This window comes from Gracilinanus agilis, chromosome 1, assembly GCF_016433145.1.
Source record: "Gracilinanus agilis isolate LMUSP501 chromosome 1, AgileGrace, whole genome shotgun sequence".
Classification (NCBI taxonomy): Eukaryota; Metazoa; Chordata; class Mammalia; order Didelphimorphia; family Didelphidae; genus Gracilinanus; species Gracilinanus agilis.
The window spans coordinates 336,251,681-336,268,088 of NC_058130.1; the positions used below are offsets into that span (position 1 = coordinate 336,251,681).

Here is a 16,408-nt window from a genome sequence, read left to right on the forward strand (position 1 = left end):
TTGACCCCCATTGCCTACCCTTACCAGTCTTCCACCTATAAGTCAATACGCAGAAGTTAAGGGTTTAAAATAAAAAAACATTTAAAAAAAAGTGCTTAAATTAAGGGACTACATCTCTAATGAGAAAATTTCCAATACTTTATCCTGGGGGAAAATTCCCCCCCTCCCTTACACACACCCAAGGGCACCTTCACAGGTGCATCTGCTCTGCCCAGGCCAGTCCTTGTCATACCTTGTCATACCTTCAACAAAGCTTTGAATTCTGTTTTGGAAACAGGCATAAATTTCCTGTTCCACAGAACAAGTTTCTAGTAGAACTAGGATGAAAATTCTATCTCCACATTCTAGTTCAAGTACAGGGCAAGTCTCAGGAGAACAATCACCTTTTAATTCTTGGCCTAAAGGCAGTCTATGTACTAACCAGGGTGTTTCAACAATTGAAATGCAGAGGGAAGGTGAAACACTGCAGGGGGTGGATTCAGGTATCACAAAACCTACTGAAGACCTTCCTTCAGGTTTAGGACTTTAATCCTAAATAATTAGGGCATGAACCCTCTCCATAAAAGCTAATAAAAGCCCTGTTTCTAAGGAAAAGGGCGTAGAATCTAGATTGCTGGCCAGAACAAAGGGCCCAGAGCCAGGAGTCAAGTTCTTTAATCCCAAATTCATTGCTAGTTATTTTGCCGGATAAGGGAGGGAAGTTGCAGGCGGAAGGTGTCACCCTCCACAGTCCACTTTCCTGGCCCCAAATACGCGTTTCCTTCTGCAAATCTGTGGTGCCACTTGGAAAGTATACTATTTCACCGCCCCCACCCAGGGTTCCTAGGTGAACCTAAACCGGTTTGGGGTGGATTGACCTAGAAGGGTGGGTGGCAGCAGTGACAAGCTGTTCCTAAAGCCACGAGAGTAAAGGCTGAGGAGAAAAGCGCGACGGGCACCTCTCCAAACCAGCCTCTTGAACAGGGAATGCGCGAAGGAGAAAGCGAAGGCGTAAAGGCAGAGGAAGGCTCCAGAGGAGGCACACATTCCTTGTTGCGGGCTGAACCCTGCCCTGAGAATATTCGCTTAGCTCCTAGTTCCTTACCTCCCCTCTCGGGGCCCTAATCCCCCCCTAACAGGGGAAAGGTTGGGGCAGGACAGGAAAAAGGATCAAAGCTTGTAGCGCTCCCAGCTCGAGTAGCTTGGTTCTTCCGAACCAACTGGAGCGGGAGGAATCTGATCGAGGTCACTGAGGGTCTTTTGGGGTTGGGGCTCCGTTGGGGATCTTACAGTCTGCTCCCGCCTCCAGGGCCATTCAAGGTCACGGGGTGGGGTTCTGAGCCCTGCCTTAGAAGTGTCCCTTCGGAAATGTTCTGGATTATATACACCGGGCGCACAATTGTCCCCTTCTTCCTGCACCTTCGTTTCTTGGGTCTCTTTGGACCAGTCTGTCGGCGTCCAGGCAGAGGAAGGAGTGCGAGCAGCGCGGGTTCTCCAGAGACCTGTTTACTCCCGGGCACCACCCGGCGGTGGCTAGTTCCAGCTCGCCCCGCCTTTTACCTTCCTACAGCTGCCTTCCAAACCTCACCTCCTCCTCCTCTTTCTCTTCCTCCTCCTCCTCCTCTCCCTCGTAATAAAAGCATCAGTTACCAGCCTCTCCGCTGTTTTCTCTCTCCAGCCAGCCTAGGTGTGCTGTCCTTTGGATGCATTGGCTCGGGCGAGGAAGAGGAGGGTGCTGAAGGGGCGGGCAAGAAGGCTGCGCAGATATAGATACACTGTGGGGCCGTGCCCTGTCCGAAAGGGAAGTGCTGGACTGACAGGCGAGGAGGCAGAAGCTAAAAACATTTGGCGTGCAAAAAGCGATTCTCCGTCCCTCGGGCTGTTCCCTGGGCTGCAGCCCCCGGAGCTCTCAGTCTCCTGAGCACCAGGGGGTGGAGCAGTCCTGCCCTAGTCTGGGTGTTCAGGTAAGGAACTCACTCTGCTCGGCGTTCTGGCAGCCAGGTAAGTCTCCCCTGGGAGTGTCGGGACCCCCCTCTCACCTGACGCTGAACTCGACCCAGCCAGCCGGATTTAACTCGCTCCTTTAACTTGCCTCTTTGCTGCAAAGGTTTGGAATAAAATGTGGCTCTGGGCTACTAGCATTGTGGGTGCTGATCTACTGAAGACGCCAATCACATATCTGGCCCACGAGGAGCTTTTGCTTAGGGTCTGTAAATCTAGAAATCAAATTCCTGCAGGATAAATGATCGATCTCACCTTCTAGGGCCCTTTCCCGATTCTTCTCAGATGTTGGTGGGGTGGCCCCTTGTCCAATTACTGTATGTTTATTGTCTCTATAGCCTGAATTTACTCCTTTTTGAACTCGAGCATTTAAGCTTCTTCAGGGCAGGGATCGTCTACCACTTTTGTACTTGTGTGAAATAGCTAGGTGTGGTACAGTGGTTAGAACGTTGAGCCTGAAGTCAAGAAGATTTCAGTTCAAATCGGACTCAGAAACGAGCTGTGTAACTCTAAGCAAGTCGCTCAGTTTCTTCAATTGTAAAACGGGGAGAGTAATAGCTCCTATCCTATACAATTATTATGAAGATTAAATGAAAGAATATTGGCAAAGCACTTACCACAATGCTGGACACTTAGTAGGTGCTTAATAAATAATTTTAATAAAAATAAAAAATTGGTAAAACCTGGAAATCCTCATTTCACACCTTTTCGCCAGGGCTAGATACTGATCAAGAGATGCCCCTGGGGAATGGCGGGGGAAGGAAGTACAGGAATGGAATTAGCTTTTGGTTCTCAGGGAATTAATTTTTTATGTGTATATATTCTGCTCTCAAGTTCCATCAGTATAAAAGTGAAGGTTATTAAGTAAGAAATTTCATGGCAACTTCAGTCGATAAATATTAATCAGTTGGTTAATCAGTGGATAAATATTTATTAAGCATCTATCCTGCTGCAGGCTCCATGCTAAGCACTAAAGACAAAAGGCAGTCCCAGCTCTCTAGGAGCTCACCGTCTAGTGGGGGGAGACAACGTGCAAATAGCTTATGTACAAACAGGTTATATACGGGGTAAATAGGAAATAATCGTGGAAGAGAAGGTACAGCAATTAAGAGAGATTGGAAGAGACTGCCAGTAGAAGGAGAAATTTTAATTAGGTCTTGAAGAAAGCTAGGGAATCTGGCTGAAAGGGAACTTAGAGGGGGAATTAGCCAGAAAAAGTTGCTACATAGAAAGAAACCACAAAGCCTACTAAGAGATTTCTCTTCTCCTCTCTCCTCTCCTGTCCTCTCCTCTCCTGTCCTCTCCTGTCCTCTCCTCTCCTGTCCTCTCCTCTCCTCTCCTCTCCTCTCCTGTCCATCTTCCCTCCTCTTCTTCTTCTCCTCTTCTTCTTCTCCTCTTCTTCTTCTCTTCTCTTCTCTTCTCTTCTCTTCTCTTCTCTTCTCTTCTCTACTCTTCTCTTCTCTTCTCTTCTCTTCTCTTCTCTTCTCTTCTCTTCTCCTCTCCTCTTTAGAATTCTGGATTAATTAGATTTAAAACAGGAAAGGACTTTACAGGTCATCTTGATCCATCTCCATTTTACAGATGAGGAAACTGAGGCCCAAGGAAGGAAAATAGTTTGCCTTGTCACACAGAGTTGAAAATCTGAACTAGAACCCGGGTGTCTTGATTCCCAGGTCAGTGTTATTTCCCTTTATAGGATTCTATATGGGATATTCCAAAAATCTTAGTGCATTTAAAAGCTTTTTTGTTGTTGTTCAGTCATATTTGACTCTTTGTGACCCCATATAAGGTTTTTTGTTTGTTTGTTTGTTTTTACAAAGATACTGGCGTGGTTTGCCATTTCCTTCTCCAGTAGATTAAAGCAAACAGAAATTAAGTGACTTGACTAAAGTCACAGAGCTAGTAAGTGTCTGAGGCTAGATTTTGAACTCAGGTTTTTCTGACTCGAGGCCCAGAATTCTAACCACTGAGCCATTTAACTGCCTCTTTAAAGTTTAATTAGGTTAAAAATGTATTAAGATTTTTGAGATACCATGTATCTAGAGCTAAAAAGATTCATACAGATTATTGAATCCAAACTTTCAATTTACAGATGGGCAAGTCATTTAACCTCTCAGAGCTTCCATTTCCTCATCTGTAAAATGGAGGTAGTAATACTTGTATTACCTATTTTATAAGGCTGTAGTGAGAAAAGCATTATACAAACTATAAAACGCTATATAAATATGAGTTTTTATTGTTGCAGGCCCAGTGATTTACTTAAGACCAGAGAAGTAATAAATAACAGAGATGAGTTTAACACAAATAGTCTTACTTTCATGGCTAAATCCAGGGAGCTTTCCACTACACTTTGCCTCCTCCCCTGTTTCTATCATCCTTCCTAGTTGGGATCATCCCTACTTCTTCCTGGAAAAGTACTGCTAAATGTGTAATGCCCCCTTTGTTTTCCTTTCCCAAACTGACCTTCCATTAATTTATAATAGTGTGATTTCACTGTCAGCTCACCCTGGGTTTCAATGCTTACCTTTTTAGTTTTCTTGTAATGTTACAAGTCCTAGGAGAGCCAGAACTTTAGAAAACATCTTCCCTCCTTTGAGGAAGCTTGAAATATCCCAACAACTTACAATATCTGAAAACTGGAACCCATTTAAATGCTATATATTTTATGACAAAGAATAAGAGTTATCTGGAAATGATCTCTTTTAAGAATTGCCCAGTAATAAAATAAAATAATAAATTAGCTTGCAACATAAAAGTACCTGCTTTTTTTTTTAAGCTGAAGAAGAGTAATAGCTGGCATTTATGTAGAATTTTAAGGCTTATAAAGCCTTGCAAATATTATATCATTTGGTTCTCAAAATAACTCTGAGAGGGAGGTACTATTATTGACTCCACTTTACATATGGGGAAACTGAGGCAGATAGAGGCTATGTGACTTGTTCAGTGTCACACAGCTAATAAGTCCCTGAGAGTAAATTTGAATCCTGGTCTTCTTGACTCTGAGTCCAGGGTTCTCTCTCTTCATCACTTAGCTGCCACAAATAATTTACATAAGGGGTAATATATAATATCTCTTTGCAAACCTTAAAAGAGCTATATTAATGTTAGCTATTACTATTGTTACAAAAATTCCCAAATCAAATTGAGATAACATGTGAGGAGCTTTTTCAAGTTTGAAAAAGACTCTCTAAGTGCTAACATTTATTATTATAAAAATACCAATTATTACCATATTTTTATAATAATTATTTAAAATACCTATCATTATATTATGTATTATATGTGAAATATATAACATGTATAATATATTATTATTACAAAAATACATTAATAAAGATGTTGACTTAGGTGACTTTGGGGAGCAGCATTTTTTTTTCTCCTAGTCATGATCTTGTGGTATGGAGTACAATCTCTAACTCGTGATTTTTGCTATCAGTTATTCATTTTCAAATGAATCTCAGTTTCTTTATTTGCTGAAGCATGGCCAGATTGGCTCAAAAATGTAGTGCAGAGGCTCCATCACTTCCAAACCAAATTGATTTTGATTCAACTACCTGCCCTTGACTTTCCCTGCTTCTACAGAAAACATGGCTGTTTCTACGAATAGAGAAACTTTCTGGATCTAAGAATGCAAATATACCATACAGCTGGATCAGAACAACCATTTTGACTGGTTTCAATAACATTTGAATTTAAGGAGCACTGATTGTTACTGAATACAATTCAATAAATCCCCCCCCCAAAAGGCAACCCAACTATTCGGAAAATTGGGGTACCTAAGAGATGGAAGGGATTCAACTCATTAGAAATGACTCACTGTATTGATTTAGAAAGACTCAAATGAACAGTATTTGTATCATACTTTTATTTATTTTGTTAGATATTTCCCAATTACATGTTAATCTAGTTCAAGGTGTACATACTTGGGAATGTTGGCGACCAGGAATCTGTTACCTCTGGTCTAGTCTAACCCCTTATCCATTGCGGAAATTCACTTGAAATGGCTGAATCAGCAATGTGTGTGGTCATATATGATGTTTTTGCTCAGTCATTTCATCATGTCCAACTCTTTGTGATTGGCAAAGATACCGGAGTGGTTTGCCATTTCCTTCTCCAGCTCATTTTACAGATGAGGAAACAGGGTGCGGGACTTGCTCAGTGTTCCACAACAAGTAAGTGGCTGAGGAGGCTAGATTTGAAATCAGGAAAATGAGTCTTCCTAACTCTAGACTCTTGTACTCTATCCATGGTGCCACCCAGCTGTCCATAACATATATGATAGAGAGTAGCAATGTAAGTAATTTTATGCACTTAACTTATGATTGTAATAAGGAAACATGACATTTGAGAATAATCTATGTATTTCTGTGAAGGTTTATATATGGGGAATGAGTCTATAAACCAGAAGCCAGTTGAAAGAGCTCTGAATTGGGGCCAAAGGAGAATTCTTGAAAACCTTCTCATTCAGTTCTTCCATTTTATACCTGAGGAAACTAAGCCCTGTGGAGGTGAACTGACTTGCCCAAGTTCACATGGGTTACAGACACCAAAGTTAGGACTTGAATCCCAGTCTTTTGACTCTACAACTAAGGCTCTTTCTACTGTACCATATGCCTTCTGAAGCCATGACTTTGGATCCTTACCCTTCAGCTTATGACTTACCCTTACCCTTACCCTTATGACTTGGGTAACCTTGGACTTCTCTGAGTATCAGCTTCCTCATCTGTAAAACAAAGGGGCTGGACCTCATGATTCCTAAAGTCTCTTCCAGGTCTAAATGTCTAATCCTTTGGTGTGAAAAATCACACCCAGCTTTTGGGAGGAAGAAGAAGAGAAAGATACTAAGAAAGCTTCTGTTCCTTACCACTGAAATTCCACTTCCTCCTTTTTTGAGTATCTTCATAAAATCTCCCACTCGGGAATTTCTGAATGTTAGGCTTTCTGACTCATATGCCAAATCATTGTTCTAAAATTCCTTCAGATGTTGTTCACTTGTGTGAAGTCCCAGACTAAAAAAGAGGAAGGGTTTCCGTTCTGCAAGGACTGGAGACATGCTGGCAAGAGGGAAAAGTACAGTAGGGAAGGACGTAGTGTTTGGACAGACGTGCACTTCTTACATTCTGTTTTTTTTTTTTTTTCAGAGCTCTCAAGGACTGGCGGCATTCACGACTCAAGTGGCAGAGTACCCTTTCCCCTGGTGAGAAGGGGCACTTCTGCAATGTCCCCAGCCACTGCTCCTGAGCCTGGTGGGGATGTGAGTGGAAGGCGCATCAGCAAAATCATTTTTTTCCTTTTTGTGTTTGGAGTTGTCTTGCTTTGTGCAGGAGTCTTGCTTTCCATCTTTGGTTTCCAAACTTGCCAATATGAAACTCTTATTGACTGCAGTGCCGTACTGAAAATTGTGGGGCCTTCATGTGCCGTGATTGGCCTCGGAACAATCATATTGGCCCGATCCAGGGCAAAACTTCAGCTCAGAGAGAGGCAGCTGCAAGGCAACCAAGTTGACCCGGACAGCTTCTTTCTTTGTGGAGAAAGTCGCCAGTTTGCCCAGTTCCTCATCTTTGGATTCTTGTTTTTAACCAGTGGGATGCTGATTAGTGTTCTGGGCATTTGGGTTCCTGGATGTAACCCAGGATGGCCCCAGCCACCATTTAATGACACGGATGCTTCTAGTACCGAGCCACAGGCATGTGGGTTTCTGTCTCTCCAGATAATGGGGCCTTTGATAGTGCTCATTGGATTATGTTTCTTTGTGGTGGCACATATTAAGAAAAGACACGACTTGAGTTCTAGCCAAGACTCCTCAGAAAGTGAAGAAAGGCGGTCACAGAACAATGAGCCGGTACAAGTCACTGTAGGTGGGTAAATCACACCAGTGTATTATAATATTGCTGTTATGTTATGAGTTTAGATTGGATGCATTAGGCTATGCTTTTTTGTTTTCAAACCTAAAGTGATAAAAGATGAAAATTTCTTAGGGATCCCCTTATATTTTTTGTCCAATGCCACTAAAAATAGGTCAATGATATTATTTTATTTTACCTACGAGGTTCCTTCAGTAGGCCCTGCAGTGTTCCAGGGCCTGATATAAACAATCCAATTGTATCCATAAACACAAGCATCTATTAGACCTCAGCATCCATAGGGAATCCTGACATTTGGATTTTGTATTGGATCTTCTCCATAACTCCTTTGAGAGGGGGGTGTCTACATTGCTCCAGTTTATGCCTTATCCAATATTGATGAGCAGAGGATCATTAAACAAGTTATTTTTGTTAAATCTTTTAAGAAATCTATATAGACATCTTATCGGAGAAGAAATTTTAGAGTTTTTTTTTAATAGTCAACAAATAATACTTTTTGCAGTAATCAGTGAGAAGAATAGAATTTTGTATTCTCAGTTATATGATGGCAAAGATGTGGTCTACTATACAATATTATTTGCAAGAGACTATTTCCTTATCTTACCTTCATCAACAGTATCCTCAGTGTATTGTGGGTCATTCTCAAAAAATGTATAAGCTGAGAAAATAGGATATAGGCCCATAGTTACTGATATCCATAGTCCTCTTCTTGGAGGGTGGGGGAATATAATAATAAGATCTGAAGGTTTTTCCAAGCCTTCATCACACTCTCCCCCACTCATACAGTCGGTTGAATAATAACTATCATCTAGATCAGTGTTGGTGAAGGTTTTCGAGTTAAAGTTCCCAGAGGGCAAATTCAAGCTGTCTGTGAGCCCCCTGCATTACCTACAAGAGTGGAGGGAGGACGTGCTTGCTTTGGGTGGCTGGACAAAGGGGTGGGGCATCCAAAAATGTCCTTGGGCACTGGGAAGAGGGGGAACAGAACAGCTCCCCCAAAGCTAGCTGGGCACGCATGCCAATACTTCTTCAATGCTAGTCTAGACTATCAAATGTCAAAGTGTGTGGTCTGGAGACTAGTCCATGAGGTCAAAACTTTTCATAATACTCAAATAATCTGACTTCTAATACAGTTACATATAAGCCCCCCCAACAAAAGAGCTCTTTGGAGTCCTCAATAATTTTTAAGAATATTGAGACCAAAAAGTTTGAGAATCACTGGTCTAGACTATGATATGCCATTGTTTAGGTAAGCTATAAAATTGATCTGTTGATATCTTGAAGAGACACTGTAGATAGAAAATGAGATTTTTTTTTTATTGAATAGACAGAGGATGAGCTGGATTGACTTTGGGAAATTGTACTGTGCTTTCATTGACCCCAAGCTTCTCTCTGAAATAAGGGCTCATTTATTCTTTGAAGGATGCCGTATAACCATGAGTCATGGAATTATAGTTTCTAAAGAATTAAAAGGGGGAAAGAAGGAGAATAAGAATTTATTAAGCAGTTACTGTGTGTCGAGTAATGTACAAAGCACGGTGAGGATAAAATATAATTTGATCTCTACAATAATCCTGTAAGATAGGTGCTATTATTCTTTCCATTTTACAGATTAGGAAACTGAGGCAGATAGAGATTAAAATGTCTTACCTAGGGTCACACATCTGAGACTGGATTTGAACTCAAGTCTTCCTGGCCCCAAGCCTAGTACTCTACTGCGTCCTTTAGTTCTTACCTAAAGGGATAATAAAAAGGGGGGATATCAGAAGCCCAAGTAGGCAGCAACATATATATTACCAGTGAAGAAATGCACAAGGGAATTGCACATGGCATCAGATATATGGCTGGAAAAGAGGTGGGTCATCACGATAACAGATATATAACCTCCTCTGAAACACTGGTCATAACATAACGTTAAGAAACATAGAGGAAAGTCCCCAGAACACTCTTTGCAGGTGAACATGGACAAGAGTTGCAACGGGTGAGAAATTAATGATGAGTTGGGACTTGCACCATTGGAGGGAGTACCCACATCAGTGTGATCACAGAGCCATTGAAGGATTGCATATTTGAAGTACTTTTGAAAGTTGAGTGTAGAGTTGAGTGATTTTCCTCTAAGATTCATGGCAAATTTTTAGCAAAACAAGAATTTAGAACATACTGGAGTAACTGGGGAGATAGTCTAAAACTACCATTGCTACCACTTACCTAGCCCTAACTATATGCTAGGGTACTGCCTATATCTTCTAAGAGCTTTGCAATTATTATCTCATTTGGTACTCACAATAAGGCTGGAAGGTAGGTACTATCATCCCCATTTTACAGATGAGGAAACTGAAGTGAATAGAAGTTAAATATAAAGAGTGCATTACTTGAAGCCAGGAGACTTGGGTTCAAAGCATCTCACAGTCAAGAAAAATATCAGAAGCCATCTAGGCCAACTTGTACCTGAAAAGATATTCTTTCCCCAACTTCTTCTGCAAGGGCACTGAAGCTTCTCCTTGGAAAGCTCTTGGTGGGGAGGAATTAACTTCTTAAAAAACCTTTAACTTCTGTCTTAGAAACAATAAAAATATCAGTTCCAAGGCAAAGGAGCAGCAAGGGCTTGGCGATTGTGGTTGTGACTTGCTGGGATCACACAGCTAAGAAGCATGTGAGGCCATATTTGAACCCAGGACCTCCCATCTCTAGGCCTGGCTCTCTATCCTCTGAGCCACCTAGCTGCCCCTCACTCTAGTTTTGAACAGCTCTACTCCCAACCAAAATCTATCTCTGCAATTTGGGAGGCAGCTTGTTATGTCGGATAGAGCAGTGGACTTGGAGTCAGAAAGATCAGGGGACAAATCTTACTTCAGGTACCTACTGGCTATTTGACTTGGGCAAATCACTTAATCTTTCCAATTTTCAAAAACTTGCTCAACTGTGAAATGAGGTGGGCTGGCTGTCTGAGGCTTCTTCCAGCTCCAGATTTATGATCCTATGAACTTCTACCCATTATGCCAACTTCTATTCTTTGGGGAAGAATATCCTTTATGTAGCAGGCCTTCAAGAACTCAAAGACAATAAGGGCTCCTGTCCTCTTGCCATCTTGGTCACCTTTCTGTGGGGGTGTTCTAGCCTACTAATGGCCTTCCAGAAAGAGGATGCCTAGAATATTCTTTCACTTTGTGGGTATTTACTTAGTGGGATTCTCAGCCTAATCAATCAGAAGGACAAACAATAGTCAGCCTAGTGATTAAAGAGCTCTGGGCTCAGGCAAACAGTTGACCAAAGGGATTCCCTGGCTTAAAACCTGGCTCCAATATTTACTACATGTCTGACCTAAGACTAGTTACTTACCTCCTTTTTGCCTCAGTTTCTAGCTCATTGTGAGAAAAGCATTTTATAAGCCTTAAAGTGCCTTGGATTTTGGTTATTATTATTACAATGCTCTTTTAATAAGATAATAATAAATTCCATTTCTGTATCATATTTATATTTGCAAAGTCCTTTCCTCATATCAGTTCCATAAAGATTATTGGATAGAGTACCAGGTCTGGAGTAAGGAAGATCCGAGTTCACATCCAGCCTCAGACACTTACTGATTGTATGATGCTGGGCAAGTCATTTAATTTCTGACTCTATTTCCTCATTTTTTAAATGGGGATAATAACAGCAAGTACTCCTCAAGGCCATTATGAGGATCAGATGAGACAATTATCATATATTATAGCTCTTAGCATAGGTCCTGGCATATAGTAAATACTAACTATATAGATGTTAGCTGCTGTTGTTTTGTTGAGTCATTTTGATCATGTCTGACTTTTTGTGATCCTATTTGGAGTTTTCTTGGCACAGATGCTGGAGTAATTTTCTAACTCCTTCTCCAGTTCATTTTACAGATAAGGAAGCAAACAGAGTTAAATGACTTACCCAGGGTCCCATTGCTAGTAAGTTTTTGAGGTCAGATTTGATCTCATGGAGATGAGTCTTCCTGTTTCCAAATCCAGTGTTCTATCCACTATAACACTTGCTATTATTCATTATTCTTATTATAATTACTAGTATAGTTAATTATCTCCACTTTGTCAATAAGGAACGGAGGCTTTGAGATGTAATTGATTGCTCTCAAATATACAGCCAGAACATACCAGAAGCAGGATTCCAATTCAGGCCTTATGTCTCAAAGTTAGCACTCTATTCAATCAAACTAACTAAACTCTAAAGAATGATGGAAAAGCCACTGGCTTGGCCTATTATATTGTCCTTTCCAGAGAGTCTGCTTCGTAAATCAGGACGGGTTATTTCTCTCTTGGGGCTTAATGCAAAACAAAGGAAAGCATGAACCACACATTTTGCACCTTTTCAGGATCATTAATTACTTTGGTCATCTATGTTTAGCTAGTAAACTATATTTAGCTGGTAAACTATATTTAGCTTTGGCTTGTGAAAAATTAGCCAGAGACGATCACAAAGGACAAACAACCCCAGAGGCCCATTCCCTAGTTGCAAAGGATAAAGAATGATTGGCAAGATGATCCCTAGAGCTCTTCTTGTTTGAGACTGATAAAAGACAAACACTCAAGGACAGGAGACTACTTGTATTTTTTCCTTTAGTTGGTTAATTTAATTATCACAGAGTCAGTTCATTAATTAGGCTTCTTGTTTTGTGTAAGCTTGACATTGAGGAGGGGCAAGAGACTCAGCATTTATAAATATTCAATAGGGTGATCCTAGCTGATGTCCTCTGTGTATTTGCTTGCATGTGACTTTCTCTATGCACATTCCTTTATGCATGTGCTCCATCCTCTCTCTGCTTTCAAGTTAGGTATTGCGGGTATTTGTATCATGACAATTGCCTTGTCTAGATATCCTTCCATTTGTTTGGAAAGGTCACAAAGTAGGCAATTTGAATTCATTAGAGAGAAATCTGTGAGTCCTTTACATCAGACCAGGTGGTGCTGGTCAGACTGACTGTTTCTGACTCTTCATGACCCCATTTGGGGTTTTCATGGCAAAGATACTGGAATAGTTTGCCATTTCCTTTTCAAGCTTATTTTACAGATGAGGAACTGAGGCAAAAGGGTTAAGTGACTTGCCCAGGGTCAGCTGATTAAAAAAAAACCCAACAAAAAACTAGTAAGTATCTGAGGCTAGATTTGAACTTACAGAGATGAGTCATCCTGACTCCATGCTCAGTATGTGTGTCCTTTGCATCAAAGGATGTAGATAGGCTCATTTGAAACAAAAAGTTAGTGGAGCTGATTCTTTCCACAGATTTTCTGTCACAAACAGTATCCTCTGGTTTCTTAGGTTCACTGGCTCATGGAAATTAGAACCAGAAAGAATCCTATTATTTGGTGCAATCCCTTCATTTTACACATAAGGAAACCGACGTCTAGAAAAGTGACTTGCCCCAGATCACACAGATAGTAGTGAACAGAGGTGGAATTCGAACCCAAGTCCTCTCACTCTAAATCCAATGCTCTTTCAGCTATGTTTCCCATCCTAATAAGTCTACTTATTTCTGACTTAATTTTGAGAAGCAAAATGGCAGAAAGGGAAGAGCATTGACCTTGAATTAAAAAAGCATCCAAGCTTTGCTACTAATTAGCTGAATCATCTTAGACAAATCACTTCCCCTAATCCAGTCTATGGTTTCTTCATCTGTAACATGAGGGGATAGTATGGAGAAATGGTCTCTACTGGCCCTTCTTGGTTCCAAATTTTATTTTACTCTATTGTATATGAATATTTTTAATACATGAATATATGTAGCATATAGGGTATGGAATATACTACACTATAAATATATAACGTGCATATTCACATACACACATGCAAATACATTCATAAACTATATATATATATAGATAGATATAGATATATCATGAAAAGATTATACGAATGGATAAAAAATTGGCCTCAGATTAAAAAACAGAAGATTATGTTAGCTTGCCCTTTGGAAACTACAAAGCTTCTTAAATGATTCCATACTTTTCCAAGGAATAAAGACCTATTTATCTAATACCAATATTTTTGAAATGCTGCATTGTGACTGTAGTTACGGAATCTTACAGCCTCAGATGAATTAAAAATGAGGTTCACAGAGAGAGCAATGGAGAGATTTGTGGTGGATGTAAGCAGATTGTAGTATAACAAGAAACTGAAGAATTGACTTAAAGGACATAATTGGGAAAATGTTTGATTAAAATAGAAAATGGACTGATCACATGGGAAGAGTGAGGTATAACAGGTGGAAGGGCCAAGTGCTCCACAGGTATCCTAATGATCTCAGGAGAAAGTAAAGATTGTCTCTAGAAAATACAGTTGACACCTTGTGTGAACTTATGGAAGAACTTAAAGACAAGATTTAAACAGGATAAGCACAAATAGATGGGTGAGATCTGCCTTGTTGGAATAGATATTAATATTAATGAATGACTGATCCATTTGAGTACATTTTTTAAAAATTCAGTTTCTGATGATCAAAGTATATTTACCTTTTTTAACTCTTCAGATAAAACTGGAATCGTTTTATCTGAATGCTGAATTTCTCTGGTTTGAAATTGGAGTTTCAAATTGGGGTTTTAAAAAACAAGTATAGTATTAGTTCCCCTCGAATTTAGACCCCTTAAAAGTGATGCCAGGATTAAGGAATGCTTTGAGTGTTCATCTATTCAAAGCCATAGCTCATGAGCCACCATTGTTATTTTCTTTTAGCAGAGGACACATTTGTTAAAAGCATAAGACACTTAATTAAACAATATAGCAACATGAAAGACAAGGAAAATTCCACCATAGCCTTAAACAAATGAGGTTATACAAGTCTACAAACTGGGGAGGTGAGGAGAGGGAACACATGGGTAGAAAATATCACACCTGGAAGTCTGCATACCACTCCCATCCCCAACATTGCCCATTTTTGTTTCCTCTGATGTATTACCATCTTCTGACCCTCTCTCTAATCATTTGCATTTTTTTCTGTTAAGCTTGTCTCCACTGTTGCTGTTTGCTGGTTTTCTGCTGTGCTGCTCCCTTTGATCCTTTGCTATTCTCTTCTACACTCCCTCCATATCCTAGGCTTCCTCTGACTTAAAATTTCTATGTAACTTCTTTCCCCAAGAGGATGAGTCTCAACTTGTTTTATCCCACAGTTACCACTGCTATTTCAGCTCTTTTGTGAATCGGACCCATGGCCATATCCAGTCAGTCAATGAACTCTCAGATTTGGTTAAATCCATTTTTTTTTGTACTGCTTTACTTTTATCCTGGGTTCAGTCTACTATTTGACATGGGCTGGTAATATTCCTTTTGGCTTCCATTATGCCTTTGTTCTTTAGTTTGGGTCTATGCAATGCCCCCAGAAACTTTAGCAAGACTGGAGAGGCAGGTGAAACAATTGCTATTTTGTCCTGCCTTTATTAAAGTATCAAAATCACTGTTCATTAAATGCCAAAGGCTGGTCCCAGGATTATATTTCTCCACATAGCCTAATCATGGAGATCAGTTAGATCAACAGAATGAATATATAGATAATGAGAAGAAGCTCAGGAATTTTCCTAGATGGGAATATCATCATCATCAAAATATACAGTGCCTCCAGTGCCTAACAACTGTTCCAATATATAGCTCAGTCTTACATGTAGAAGATGTTTAATAAATATTTGTTGAATTGAATTTAGTTGACTGTGGACTGTGGCTAAGGAATGGAAAAAAGTGAAAGGTACATTCCATGGCTCCTAGAGGATCCATGATTTCGTTTCCTAAAGGCAATGGGTGAGGTGGATCGACAGTGTGGGAAAACAAATCTTTCTAAGCAGTAAGTGAGTTGCATAGAAATTGTTTCAAGGTAGAAATATAAAAATAACTCGGGGAAAATATTATGTTGCTCAATATTTTTTAAACGTATTTTAGAATCAATTCAGTTGAATACCAAAATCTATTAAAATTTTTTTAATATGCTTCTATTATGGGTAGTGCTAGTCATTAGAAACACATAGACCAATAAAAAGCATCTCTTTCCATGGAGCTTCCTTCACAATGCTCTATGTGGTAATGTTGATATAATTATAGGTGTGTTAACACATGTAAATATATGTGTATATACATATATAATCCCCCATATATATGTAAATAATATAATAGGTATTTGTACATTTGACTGACCAAAATCTTAAAACAAGTTTTTTTCATGTTACTCTTTTTTAAGATAACACTTTATTTTCCCAATTACTCAAAATTTTGAGTTCCAAAGTCTTTTTCTCCATTTTTCCTCTCTCCTTTACCTGGGATAGTAAGCAATTTGATATAGCTTATACATGTGTAATCATGCAAAACATTTCTATGTTAGTTATATTGTGAAAGAAAACAACCCACAAAAAAGGTGAAAATAGTATTCTTTGATTTGCATTCAGACCCTATTAATTCTTTCCCTGGAGGTGGAAAGCTTCTTCCTTCCTCCCTCCCTCCCTCTCTCCTTCCCTTCTTCCCTCCCTCTCTCCCTCTCTTCCTCCCTCCCTCCCTCTCTCCTTCCCTCCCTCCCTCTCTCCCTTCCTTCCTTCCCTCTCTCTCTTCCTTCCTTC

General features: G+C 40.0%; 1 protein-coding gene across 1 annotated transcript in view; it reads left to right on the forward strand.

Moving 5' to 3' along the window:
- The first annotated feature begins 910 nt into the window (after window positions 1-910).
- TMEM171 (transmembrane protein 171) overlaps window positions 911-16,408 on the forward strand; it is a 46,175-nt gene continuing 30,677 nt past the window's right edge. Inside the window, exons 1-2 of the mRNA XM_044663030.1 lie at window positions 911-1,943; window positions 7,122-7,838. Of these exons, the coding sequence (XP_044518965.1) occupies window positions 7,199-7,838 (640 nt within the window). The 5' untranslated portion in view covers window positions 911-1,943; window positions 7,122-7,198. The remainder of the gene's footprint in view (window positions 1,944-7,121; window positions 7,839-16,408) is intronic.